Source organism: Heptranchias perlo, chromosome 4 (genome assembly GCF_035084215.1).
Source record: "Heptranchias perlo isolate sHepPer1 chromosome 4, sHepPer1.hap1, whole genome shotgun sequence".
In the NCBI taxonomy this organism is placed as follows: domain Eukaryota; kingdom Metazoa; phylum Chordata; class Chondrichthyes; order Hexanchiformes; family Hexanchidae; genus Heptranchias; species Heptranchias perlo.
In genome coordinates, this window is record NC_090328.1 from 77926639 (window position 1) to 77941027 (window position 14389).

Below are 14389 nucleotides of genomic sequence, written 5' to 3' on the forward strand. Positions count from 1 at the left end.
ATTATTATTAAGGCTACCAAGAGTTGTTAATCCTTCTTAATAATAACTTCCACGATGATTGGACCTAAGTGTGTCCAAACATGCAACCTTTATTATAGACACAAGAACAATGTTCTAATGTAGTTATTCCAACAACAAGTATTTATATAACATTCTAATACAGTTATATCAAACAAACAAGTATTGTACAACCTGCTTGTTCCTAGGAGATGTCAGGCTGAACAGACCTGGTCCGTAGGGTATGTGGCCCTACGCCGTCCCAAGAAGCTTCTAGCTTTTAGTGGGATAATGCCCCAGTTCTTACATCTTCCTGAAGCATATTTGCTTCTAGTAGCTTAATGACAATAGCCCCATAATGTCACCTGTCCTGGACATCATCCCCCTCCCAGGGTGCCATTGTTCCAGACATCTTTCGGATATCGAGCCTATGATGTTAACTGTTTGTCAGACACCTTTTTTATGGGGTTAACTGTTGTCAATTCTATCTAGCTTATGCGGGAGGGACATGCCCTTATCTTTCTGAGTAGGTATGCTCCTGCATGTCCTGTTTTTGCTCTACAATCTTAATTTGGATTGTTCGGATGCAGGCATTTAAGATGTCTCATCCTGTGTATGCCAATCACGAAGGTTACCTAATTATCTGAACATAGTTCCTGCAATTAATTTAACAGGATTAGTCTGTGTCAGTGTCCTGAGCCTTTGATTAGGCCTTGGGGCTTCTGTTACCAGTTTCTGACAATTGGTCTGTTTCATGCTTCTATTGTCTCTGCAATCTTCCCAATCACTTTGCCTGATGTCAGACTTAATCTTGCCTGACACAACTGCCTCAGCAATATCAATGTTATCTCAATGAGGGGAAGGAAGCTAATTCACTCATTTCCTGTGGAATTTGTGTTTCCCACAGCATCGCCTTTTAGCCAAGTGCCTGAAGCTTTGCATGATGGGATACATGATTATGATTTGGTGCAGAAATCGTATTTCTTAACACCCCTTTACTATCTTCTTTTTGGACAGTGAAGTTAAAGCTTCTCTAATCTTTTATCGGAGCTTATCCACTTTACACTTGGAATCAGTCCTGTTGCTCTTTTCTATGTTAAGCTGCCTTATAAATGTACGTTGTTGGGCAAGTAAAGAGAAATTAGTGGTTTTTTATGGTGTGGTGACTAAAACTGAATACAGTACTCTTAAATGAGGTCAAAACTCTGCCTTTTGAAGACTTATATTCTTGTATTCTCATTCTATTAGCTTTTTAAATTAGTTCATCACATTGAATGGACATTGAAAGTGTCCCACGTTTTTTGACCTGTGTAATACTTTGCATTTGTCGGTGTTAAATTAGTTTGCCCAATTGCATAATGAATCCAAATACTCTTGGAAATATTTTCCTGCATCCCCTGTGTCTCCTGCAGCAAATATGGACAATTTATCATTGGTTACAATATGCAGCTCATGAATGTAGATTAGAAACAATAAGACTATGAGCACTGACCCTCATGGAACTCCACTTAACACTAACTCCTCTTCCAGTCTGACATCTTCCAAGAGTGCACTCTGTTTTTCCTATTTTTTTTATGAATTTCTTAACCAGTCCCGTGTTATACTCTAGATTTGTGTGGCTTTTAGCTTCATTTAAAGTCTTTCACGTGGAAGTCTGAGACTACTGCAAATTGGTGAGACTACTCGAGGAGTAAACTCCTTAGATAGCTGACAAATTAGTATCCAATGACAGCATTGGATAGCCAGTCCTTGGACAAATTAAAGTCTATGTACTGGTGGTCACAATGTTTCCAGAGCTTATGCAACCTTGTCCTTATGAGTGGCATGGTTGGATTGATCATCTTCCTCCCTGGCGGGATTATCTATTCCACTTGGATCCTCTGCTTCAGCTGAACTCACTTTACGTACGAGTGACTGTTTCTGAGCTAGCTGGCATAACTCTCACCTTCCTAATCTCAGACAACTTGTACAATTAAATGACACGCTTATTTCTGTCTGTAACTGGCAAGTATAGGTGTACAGTTTGACTTGTTAAACCTCTTACTCTCTGCCCTAAAAGTAGTTTGTACTTGTGAAGGTACCCTTCTACATCTGCTTTGTAAAGATTACTCCAGAAGAAGACTAGAGGAGACAAAGAGAATCATCTTCTACGTAACAAAGATAACCTGCATCTAATATACATATGATGTGGAGATGCAGGTGATGGACTGGGGTGGACAAATGTAAGGAATCTTACAACACCAGGTTATAGTCCAACAGTTTTATTTGAAAATCACAAGCTTTCGGAGGTTTTCTCCTTCGTCAGGTGAGTGTGGGATTCCATGAAGGTTACCGCATATATAGTCAGAGAACAATGACTGGTGATTACAGATAATCTTTCCAACTGCCCGTTGTCAAGGCAATCAAAGTGTTCAGACAGAGAGACATTACATACAGGACTACTGAATATACAAACGGTCAGAACCCAAAGAAAGAGAGAGAGAGAAACATCCGAAAGGAAGAGAAAGAGAGAGAATGACCAGTTGTATTAAAAACAGATAACTCTTTTTTCGCTGGTGGTGTTACGTGTAGCGTGACATGAACCCAAGATTCCGGTTGAGGCCGTCCTCATGAGTGTGGAACTTGGCTATCAATTTCTGCTCAACGATTTTGCGTTGTCGTGTGTCTCAAAGGCCGCCTTGGAGAACGCTTACCCGAAGATCGGTGGCTGAATGTCCTTGACTGCTGATGTGTTCCCCGACTGGGAGGGAACCCTCCTCTCTGGCAATTGTTGCGCGGTGTCCGTTCATCTGTTGTCGCAGTGTCTGCATGGTCTCGCCAATGTACCATGCTCCGGGGCATCCTTTCCTGCAACGTATGAGGTAGACAACGTTGGCCGAGTCACAGGAGTATGAGCCATGCACCTGGTGGATGGTGTCCTCTCGTGTGATGGTGGTATCTGTGTCGATGATCTGGCATGTCTTGCAGAGGTTGCCGTGGCAGGGTTGTGTGGTGTCGTGGATGCTATTCTCCTGAAAGCTGGGTAACTTGCTGCGAACGATGGTCTGTTTGAGGTTGGGTGGCTGTTTGAAGGCGAGTAGTGGAGGCGTGGGGATGGCCTTAGCAAGGTGTTCATCGTCATCGATGACATGTTGAAGGCTGCGGAGAACATGGCGTAGTTTCTCCGCTCCGGGGAAGTACTGGACGATGAAGAGTACTCTGTTGGTTGCGTCCCGTGTTAGTCTTCTGAGGAGGTCTATGCGATTTTTCGCTGTGGCCCGTCGGAATTGTCGATCGATGAGTTGAGCGTCATATCCCGTTCTTACGAGGCCGTCTTTCAGCGTCTGTAGGTGTCCATCGCGTTCCTCCTCGTCTGAGCAGATCCTGTGTATTCGCAGGGCCTGTCCATAGGGGATGGCCTCTTTGACGTGGTTAGGGTGGAAGCTGGAAAAGTGGAGCATCGTGAGGTTGTCCGTGGGCTTGCGGTAGAGTGAGGTGCTGAGGTGCCAGTCTTTGATGGAGATTCGTGTGTCCAAGAAAGGAACCGATTCTGAGGAGTAGTCCATGGTGAGTTTGATGGTGGGATGGAACTTGTTGATGTTATCGTGTAGTCTCTTCAGTGATTCTTCGCCGTGGGTCCATAAGAACACACCCACCAGCTCAACAAACTGATCAAGACCTTCGATCCAGACCTTCAAAGCATCCTACGTGCTCTCATCCCACGTACTCCCCGCATGGGAGGCTTCTACTGCCTCCCAAAGATACACAAAGCCAACACACCCGGACGTCCTATCGTATCAGGCAACGGAACCCTGTGTGAGAACCTCTCTGGATACGTCGAGGGCATCCTGAAACCCATCGTACAGGGAACCCCCAGCTTCTGTCGCAACACTACAGACTTCCTACAAAAACTCAGCACCCACGGACCAGTTGAACCAGGAACACTTCTCACCACGATGGACGTCTCGGCACTCTACACCAGTATCCCCCATGATGACGGCAATCAGTACTCAACACCAACAACAGCCAATCTCCAGACGCCATCCTACAACTCATCGGGTTCATCCTGGATCACAATGTCTTCACCTTCGGTAACCAGTTCTTTACCCAAACACACGGAACAGCCATGGGGACCAAATTTGCACCCCAATACGCCAACATTTTCATGCACAAGTTCGAGCACGACTTCTTCACTGCACAGGACCTCCAGCCAACGCTATACACCAGATACATCGACGACATTTTCTTCCTATGGACCCATGGCGAAGAATCACTAAAGAGACTACACGATAACATCAACAAGTTCCACCCCACCATCAAACTCACCATGGACTACTCCTCAGAATTGGTTTCTTTCTTGGACACACGAATCTCCATCAAAGACTGGCACCTCAGCACCTCACTCTACCGCAAGCCCACGGACAACCTCACGATGCTCCACTTTTCCAGCTTCCACCCTAACCACGTCAAAGAGGCCATCCCCTATGGACAAGCCCGGCGAATACACAGGATCTGCTCCGACGAGGAGGAACGCGATGGACGCCTACAGACGCTGAAAGACGCCCTCGTAAGAACGGGATATGACGCTCGACTCGTCGATCGACTGTTCCGACGGGCCACAGCGAAAAATCGCATAGACCTCCTCAAAAGACTAACACGGGACACAATCAACAGAGTACCCTTCGTCGTCCAGTACTTCCGCAGAGCGGAGAAACTACGCCATGTTCTCCGCAACCTTCAACATGTCATCGATGACGATGATCACCTTGCTAAGGCCATCCCCACGCCTCCACTACTCGCCTTCAAACAGCCACCCAACCTCAAACAGACCATCGTTCGCAGCAAATTACCCAGCTTTCAGGAGAACAGCGTCCACGACACCACACAACCCTGCCACGGCAACCTCTGCAAGACATGCCAGATCATCGACACAGATACCACCATCACACGAGAGGACACCACCCACCAGGTACATGGTTCATACTCCTGTGACTCGGCCAACGTTGTCCACCTCATACGTTGCAGGAAAGGATGCCCTGGAGCATGGTACATTGGCGAGACCATGCAGACACTGCGACAACAGATGAACGGACACCGCGCAACAATTGCCAGAGAGGAGGGTTCCCTCCCAGTCGGGGAACACATCAGCAGTCAAGGACATTCAGCCACCGATCTTCGGGTAAGCGTTCTCCAAGGCGGCCTTCGAGACACACGACAACGCAAAATCGTTGAGCAGAAATTGATAGCCAAGTTCCACACCCATGAGGACGGCCTCAACCCGGGATCTTGGGTTCATGTCATGCTGCACGTAACCCCAACAGCGAAAAAAGAGTTATCTGTTTTTAATACAACTGGTCATTCTCTCTCTTTCTCTTCCTTTCGGATGTTTCTCTCTCTCTCTCTCTCTCTCTCTCTCTCTCTCTCTCTCTCTCTGTCTTTGGGTTCTGACCGTTTGTATATTCAGTGGACCTGTATGTCATGTCTCTCTGTCTGAACACTTTGATTGCCTTGACAACGGGCAGTTGGAAAGATTATCTGTAATCACCAGGCATTGTTCTCTGACTATATATGCGGTAGCCTTCATGGAATCCCACACTCACCTGATGAAGGAGAAAGCCTCCGAAAGCTTGTGATTTTCAAATAAAACTGTAGGACTATAACCTGGTGTTGTAAGATTCCTAATATACATAGAGAGAGAGAGGGTTTCTAAGAGAATCTATTGCGTTACTTCGAAACTACAGCACAGAAACTGGCCTTTCGGCCCAACTGGTCTATGCCGGCATATATGCTCCACACGAGCCTCCTCCTTCCTTACTTCATCTAACCTTATCAGGATACCCTTCTATTCCTTCCTCCCTCATGTGCTTATCTAGCTTCCCCTTAAATGCATCTACACTATTGGCCTCAACTACTCCTTGTGATAGCGCGTTCCACATTCTTACCATTCTTTGGGTAAAGAAGTTTCTCCTGACTTTCCTATTGGATTTATTAGCGACAGTTTATATTTACGACCTCTAATTTTGACTCCCCACAATTGGAAACATTTTCTCTACATCTACCCTATCAAACCCTATCATTATCTTGAAGACCTCGATCAGGTCACCTCTCAGCCTTCTCTTTTTTAGAGAAAAGAGCCCCAGCCTGTTCAGCCTTTCCTGATGAGGATATCCTCTCAGTTCTGGTACCACCCTTGTGAATCTTTTTTGCACCCTCTCCACTGCCTCTGTATCCTTCTATAATATGGAGACCAGAACTGTGTGCAATACTCCAAGTTGAGTGGTGTGCCAAGTACCCTCTTGTATGCCTTAAATCCAAAGAAAACCCCTTTCCATCCAATTGTCCAATCTAGCTAACACATGTGGCAGAAGGGTTCCTTTTTCTGGTGCCAAACTTCAAACAGTCAGTCAGTGTCCTAGAAGACCTCAAGTTAATGAAGCTTGGATACCTAGACTTGCCCAGCTCCATTTTATAACTCCTTTTTGATTCTCAATTTCTTCTTTAACAAAGGGTCCCACAGAAGACCAGATAAGGCTTAGCATACTTATGTAACCTCTAGGATCTATCTCTGGGCCAGGTCTTCCAAATGGGTATCCTACCACTAGTAAAGAATGTTTTGAGAATACATCAGGTAATTTACAGGGCAATTTTTTTACAATGCACATCGGGCACAGGTGTTGTGTATTATCCAGCCTTGAGGCCTGCTGTGCACCCATTGTTCGTAGCATGAGAATTATAATTTAACACTGCTTAAATAGGACCTATAAATATCCTGATCACCATCCTTTTCTATATGTTGGTTTTAAAGGAGGAAAGATGCAAATTTAGGGAAACAAAATATCATAAAAAGAAAAATACCAATGGTTTGAAGAATTTGAGCAAATGAGAAAGGAGGGAGATGAAAAAAAGTAAAATTATTTTAGACTGTTTAAAATGATCTTGGAAAAATTATACTAAATATTAGGCTCCTGCTCTGCAGTTTTCCATTTATAAAATCAATCCCATTGACTATAATCCAATTTTACAGTAGCTAAAATAAGCTTATATGAACAAGTCCAAGCTAAGGTCAAAATTAGCGGACTGTTGTAGGAGAGCTGAAACAAATTCTTTGCTGACCATAACACATTGCAACAATTTGTTAAATCAGTGAATGAACAGGGCCTTCATTGAAGTCTTGAATACTTCTTTCTAATCAGTTGCCAGCTACTGCTTTGCTGCAGGTATTTGATTTTTTTTTGTCTGGCAGTGAACATCCTGCTTACAAAGTTTTTTTCCAAAGTTGCTGATGTATCAATTTACTGCTGCTAGATGCCTTATGACAGAAAGGCAACCCTGTGCCAGTTTCTTTTGTTCAATATTATAACTTGTTCAGATTTTTGGCAAATGAGAATTAATCTTGAGGGTGAAATCAACATCCTAAAATCAAGTGCTGTAAAGTCATTGCTTTTGGCAGCTGAAATCAATTGTAGACTCGTGTTTTGTAAAGTTATAATTGTTTTTTAATAAATCTTTGATTAGTCTCTCCTAGCTTATATAAAATCTTTGCTTATTTTACAGGTGCGCCATCGCTGGTGTGAGCTGGTCATTAAACATAAACACACTGTGGCATATGGGGACTTGATAAATTTTCTGGAACAGGATCAGGTACCCTTTTTAAATATATCTTCAAATAAGAAATCATACGATAATAAATCTTATAGAAGAAAAATATCTTACTGAATTATAAATTTTAAGAAGCAACCTGCAGGTTCTGGGAAATAACCTTCCGTCTGGGATTTTGTTCTAAAAGAGCTTCCAGCTCACATTCTATGATACTAAAACAAACACTGATAATACGGCAATAAAGTTAATTAGATGTCAGGTGTACCATTATTGCTATAATAGTAACATCCTACTATAATACATTTATGAAACAATCAATAAATTTTAAAAAATGAAAACACTTCTGTTCATCCTGTCCTCCATTTCTCCTATTCTATCTTTCTCTCCATTTTCTGACTCTTCTATTTTCCCTCCTGTATTCATCTCTTCTGCTTTTATTAGTGTAACTTTACTTTTACTTATAACTAATTAAAATACCCTATTCTAACTAGTCAGTACCATCTTTTAAAAATATTTTTGAAAACTCAGAACATTTTGTTCACCCATTTCCTTCCTCTCCCTTCCAGATCCTAATCTCCATTTTAGAGATGGGACCCACGTTAGAAAGGTTAACCTCTAATTGGCTGAAAAAATGCTCAAAAGGCTTTTATTTTAGCTGATGGAGTGCTGGAACTCAAAAGGTTGACATGGTGATATATATGATGTGACCAGGTCTATCTTTGAAAAATTTTTACATGCCAAATCAAAAAGGGGTAATGTGGTATGACTTACCTCCACTGTAGCCCTAGGTAGTCTGATTGCCTCATGATGAGATAACGCTGTAGATTCTTAGAGGTCAATACATTGATTTTTCTTGTTTTACAACACTTGTGGGTGTACAGATTCTGTGATAGGGATCACTGTTAATTTCACGGCAAAGAGGTAACAAGAAATTGGAGAGCCAAAAGGTTAATAAATCATCAGGGATATGGCATTAAAAAGAAGTTCAAGTAAAATTTGCAAGTATATTTGTATTAAAATTTCAATGTCCTCCATATAGAGAGGTAATGCAGAATATTGAAATCTTGAGATCAGACATGTGATCCTGGACATATAACACCACTTAGCTTGGTGTTTCTAATTGTGGAAAATCAATTAAATTATTAAGAAAACAATTTAGCATAATTTAGTGAAAGTAAAGGCAATGGGGCCAGCATTGATTCGTGAACTACAAGCCAAACAAATTTACTGGAATTCTCAAGAAATGTATTTTGAGTTAGTGGATGAGGTAACATGTGCGATACTATAGTCCCTACCACTTAAAATGTCCACGTTTAAAACGGGCAGTGGCTTATATCAGCCAAAACGTGATAACCGTTAGCCATTTGCATTCATGTCAATTTCAGAGTGGCGATTATAGCGTCTTAAGTCCTCCGTTTGTTTCGGGCAGAAACAACTGTACTTACTCACCTGTGATATTGTATAAGTGAACTACACATGAAAAACTGATGCATGTTCTTTAAAATATATTTAAATTTAACAAAAATAACGCTTCATGCACAATAATCCCAGCAACTGAAATTTATTGCCCTCATTAGGTGTTTGGGTTGTTTAAATGGTTGTCCTGTTCCTCCAGTTTCCTGATGACTGTGGCCAGGGTGAGGTTAGCACTGGGTAGCTCGGGTCCTTGGTTAGGTCCAGGGTTCGGTAGTAAGGAGGTTCATTCAGGTAGCGGTTCAGGGAGCTGCAGATGCTGATGAGCAACGACAACATTTTCATAGCACTACCACGCTATGGTTAGTGGACTCTATTCTCCATTGCCAACAATACCCAACCATGCCCAGAAATAATTAATAGCTGCCAACTTTACTCGAATGGTGCTGGTGGAGCTGTGGGTACTATGCAGGTGAGTGAAGAAGAGAAGCGGGGATGTGCTGACCGACTGTCTGGTGTTGGGTATCAGCAATGGGCCTCAAGGCTGCCGGCACTGGGTCTCTAACGTGATCCACAGACTGTGCACGTGTTATACTGGCCATCGCATATAACGGGCAAACTGCGTTCACACGAACGCACTCGCTATAAGTGATGGGAACTGTATATACTCTAGACTTTGAGAGATTTGATAAGGTCCCTTAGAAGTCATATGTTCAAGTTCAAGCTTGTGAGACCTAGGAGAAAGTTGTAAATTGAATAATAAATTTGTTTGACGATAGAAAACAAAAGTTACATAACGATGATTAGATCTCATTGAGCTCCTAGAGGATGAGTCCTGACCATTGATAAATGTTCATTAATGACCTTAAAAAATATATTTTAAGTAGTCTTTTGGAAGGTTGAGATGAAATGAATGATTATCAAAGAGCATTGCTCCCTTTCATGCAAGCTTCTGCCCAAAACAGGCAGTAAGGGAGAGTGTACAAAACATGACCGGACAGATGGTCTGAGAAAGCAGGGCAAAGACCAAGGGAAGTCTAGATTAAACTGCATTTATTTCAATGCAAGAAGTCTGATGGGCAAGGCAGATGAACTCAGGGCATGGATGGGTACATGGGACTGGGATGTTATAGCTATTACTGAAACATGGCTAAGGGAGGGGCAGGACTGGCAGCTCAATGTTCCAGGGTACAGATGCTATAGGAAAGATAGAGCAGGAGGTAAGAGAGGAGGGGGAGTTGCGTCCTTGATTAGGGAGAACATCACGGCAGTAGTGAGAGGGGATATATCCGAGGGTTCGCCCACTGAGTCTATATGGGTAGAACTAAAAAATAAGAAGGGAGAGATCACTTTGATAGGATTGTACTACAGACCCCCAAATAGTCAACGGGAAATTGAGGAGCAAATATGTAAGGAGATTACAGACAGCTGCAAGAAAAATAGGGTGGTAATAGTAGGGGACTTTAACTTTCCCAACATTGACTGGGACAGCCATAGCATTAGGGGCTTGGATGGAGAGAAATTTGTTGAGTGTATTCAGGAGGAATTTCTCATTCAGTATGTGGATGGCCCGACTAGAGAGGGGGCAAAACTTGACCTCCTCTTGGGAAATAAGGAAGGGCAGGTGACAGAAGTGTTAGTGAGGGATCACTTTGGGACCAGTGATCATAATTCCATTAGTTTTAAGATAGCTATGGAGAATGATAGGTCTGGCCCAAAAGTTAAAATTCTAAATTGGGGAAAGGCCAATTTTGATGGTATTCGACAGGAACTTTCAGAAGTTGATTGGGAGAGTCTGTTGGCAGGCAAAGGGACGTCTGGTAAGTGGGAGGCTTTCAAAAGTGTGTTAACCTGGGTTCAGGGTAAGCACATTCCTTATAAAGTGAAAGGCAAGGCTGGTAGAAGTAGGGAACCTTGGATGACTCGGGAGATTGAGGCCCTAGTCAAAAAGAAGAAGGAGGCATATGACATGCATAGGCAGCTGGGATCAAGTGGATCCCTTGAAGAGTATAGAGATTGCCAGAGTAGAGTTAAGAGAGAAATCAGGAGGTCAAAAAGGGGACATGAGATTGCTTTGGCAGATAAGGAAAAGGAGAATCCAAAGAGCTTCTACAAATACATAAAGGGCAAATGAGTAACTAGGGAGAGAGTAGGGCCTCTTAAGGATCAACAAGGTCATCTATGTGCGGAACCACAAGAGATGGGTGAGATCCTAAATGAATATTTCACATCGGTATTTACGGTTGAGAAAGGCATGGATGTTAGGGAACTTGGGGAAATAAAGAGTGATGTCTTGAGGAGTGTACATATTACAGAGAGGGAGGTGCTGGAAGTCTTAACGCGCATCAAGGTAGATAAATCTCCGGGACCTGATGAAATGTATCCCAGGACGTTATGGGAGGTTAGGGAGGAAATTGCGGGTCCCCTAGCAGAGATATTTGAATCATTGACAACGACAGGTGAGGTGCCTGAAGATTGGAGGGTAGCAAATGTTGTGCCTTTGTTTAAGAAGGGCGGCAGGGAAAAGCCTGGGAACTACAGACCGGTGAGCCTGACATCTGTAGTGGGTAAGTTGTTAGAGGGTATTCTCAGAGACAGGATCTACAGGCATTTGGAGAGGCAGGGACTGATTAGCAACAGTCAGCATGGTTTTGTGAGAGGAAAATCATGTCTCACAAATTGATTGAGTTTTTTGAAGGGGTAACCAAGAAGATAGATGAGGGCTGTGCAGTAGACGTGGTCTACATGGACTTTAGCAAAGCCTTTGACAAGGTACCACATAGTAGGTTGTTACATAAGGTTAAATCTCACGGGATCCAAGGTGAGGTAGCCAATTGGATACAAAATTGGCTTGACGACAGAAGACAGAGGGTGGTTGAAGAGGGTTGTTTTTCAAACTAGAGGCCTGTGACCAGCGGTGTGCCTCAGGGATCGGTGCTGGGTCCGCTGTTATTTGTTATTTATATTAATGATTTGGATGAGAATTTAGGAGGCATGGTTAGTAAGTTTGCAGATGACACCAAGATTGGTGGCATTGTGGACAGTGAAGAAGGTTATCTAGGATTGCAACGGGATCTTGATAAATTGGGCCAGTGGGCCGATGAATGGCAGATGGAGTTTAATTTAGATAAATGTGAGGTGATGCATTTTGGTAGATCGAATCGGGCCAGGACCTACTCCGTTAATGGTAGGGCGTTGGGGAGAGTTATAGAACAAAGAGATCTAGGAGTACAGGTTCATAGCTCCTTGAAAGTGGAGTCACAGGTGGATAGGGTGGTGAAGAAGGCATTCAGCATGCTTGGTTTCATTGGTCAGAACATTGAATACAGGAGTTGGGATGTCTTATTGAAGTTGTACAAGACATTAGTAAGGCCACACTTGGAATACTGTGTACAGTTCTGGTCACCCTATTATAGAAAGGATATTATTAAACTAGAAAGAGTGCAGAAAAGATTTACTAGGATGCTACCGGGACTTGATGGTTTGACTTGTAGGGAGAGGTTGGATAGACTGAGACTTTTTTCCCTGGAGAGTAGGAGGTTTAGGGGTGATCTTATATAAGTCTATAAAATAATGAGGGGCATAGATAAGGTAGATAGTCAAAATCTTTTCCCAAAAGTAGGGGAGTCTATAACGAGGGGGCATAGATTTAAGGTGAGAGGGGAGAGATACAAAAGGGTCCAGAGGGGCAATTTTTTCACTCAAAGGGTGGTGAGTGTCTGGAACGAGCTGCCAGAGACAGTAGTAGAGGCGGGTACAATTTTGTCTTTTAAAAAGCATTTGGACAGCTACATGGGTAAGATGGGTATAGAGGGATATGGGCCAAGTGCAGGCAATTGGGACTAGCTTAGTGGTATAAACTGAGCGACATGGACATGTTGGGCCGAAATGTAAACTTCTATGATTCTAAAACACACATTAAGGCAGCTCATCTGGATGCTATTCATGAAAAAATTAGTCGCAGAATCCTGAACCGTGACAGTTATCTTGAGCATTCTCCATCTCGTACTAACAATTGTATTAATGAGAAAAGGGCCTTTTTTGAGATTAAGGGTTCAAAGGAGCCACTAGATAGTATTCATCAAGCTACAGGCATGAACAACAAGGAATATCCAACACCATCTTCTAAACATTGATTGTGTTCTGTGGCACTCGTATGTGCTGTGTGATGATGTGTATAATGTAATATTTTGAAGATGGATATTAAGGCCAATTTTCTCTCTGCTGGAGACCCCTTTGTTTTACATCGAGTTATATCGAATCTACAGCGCAGAAATAGGCCATTCAGCCCAACTGGTCTATGCTGGCACTTATGCTCCACACGAGCCTCCTTCCACCCCTCCTCGTCTAATCCTATCAGCATACCCTTCTATTTCTTTCTTCCTCGTGTGCTTATCCAGCTTCCCCTTAAATGCATCTATGCTTTTTGCCTCAACTACTCCTTGTGGTAGCGTGTTCCACATTCTTACCACTCTTTCGGTAAAGAAATTTCACCTAAATTTCCTGTTGGATTTATTAGTGACTATCTTATATTTATGATCTCTAGTTTTGGACTCCTCCACAAGTGGAAAATTTTCTCTACATCTACCCTTTCAAACCCTTTCATTATCTTAAAGATCTCTATCGGGTCACACCTCAGCCTTTTCTTTTCTAGCGAAAAGAGCCCCAGCCTGTTCAGCCTTTTCTGATAAGTATATCCTCTCAGTTCTGGTATTATCCTTGTGAATCTTTTTTGCACCTTCTCCAATGCCTCTCTATCCTTTTTATAATATGGAGACCAGAACTGTGCACAGTACTCCAAATGTGGTCTAATTCTGTTCTTATGGTTGGATCAGGTTTACCTACTAGTGGACCACAGCCTTGTGATCAGGTAGGATAGGTCTTGGGTTGTGTCGCCTAGGGCTAACAATTATACTTTTTGCAGTAATGCTGTGGACTGGAATTTGTGCAAGGAAAGAATGAACTTGCATTTATATAGCACCTTTTCATGTCGAAAGGTCATTCGAAAGCACTTTACAATAAGTGGGTTATTTTTGAAGTGTATTTACTGTTGTTATTTAGCCATAGCATTTTTGCTACATGTCTTATCAGTTTGGAAGGTGGAAAATATCAAACATTTGACCCACTTCATACAGACTAAAACAATTAATAATGTTTACTTACAGTAGCAAACAAATAGGCAAACACTATACAGCACAATGTAAAAATCTCAAAGCAGCATGCAAGGAGTTAATCTATCCTTTTCAGACTTCAAACTCTCTCCAGATTAAAAATAAAAAGTCCTACGTTCAAATCATATGGAATTGTAGAATGTTACAGCACAGAAACTGGCCAATTGGCACATAAAGCCTGTGCTATTGTTTTGTCCATATGAGCCACCAAGTGAAATTTCACTCTCCTG

The 14389-nt window shown here is 42.6% G+C and overlaps 1 protein-coding gene across 4 annotated transcripts in view; it reads left to right on the top strand.

Moving 5' to 3' along the window:
- The window catches only part of aopep (aminopeptidase O (putative)), a 260440-nt gene that overhangs the window by 224290 nt on the left and 21761 nt on the right, over positions 1–14389 (top strand). For all 4 annotated transcript variants that reach the window (XM_067983185.1, XM_067983186.1, XM_067983187.1 and 1 more), the window contains one exon: positions 7531–7617. In XM_067983185.1, the coding sequence (XP_067839286.1) occupies positions 7531–7617 (87 nt within the window). The remainder of the gene's footprint in view (positions 1–7530; positions 7618–14389) is intronic.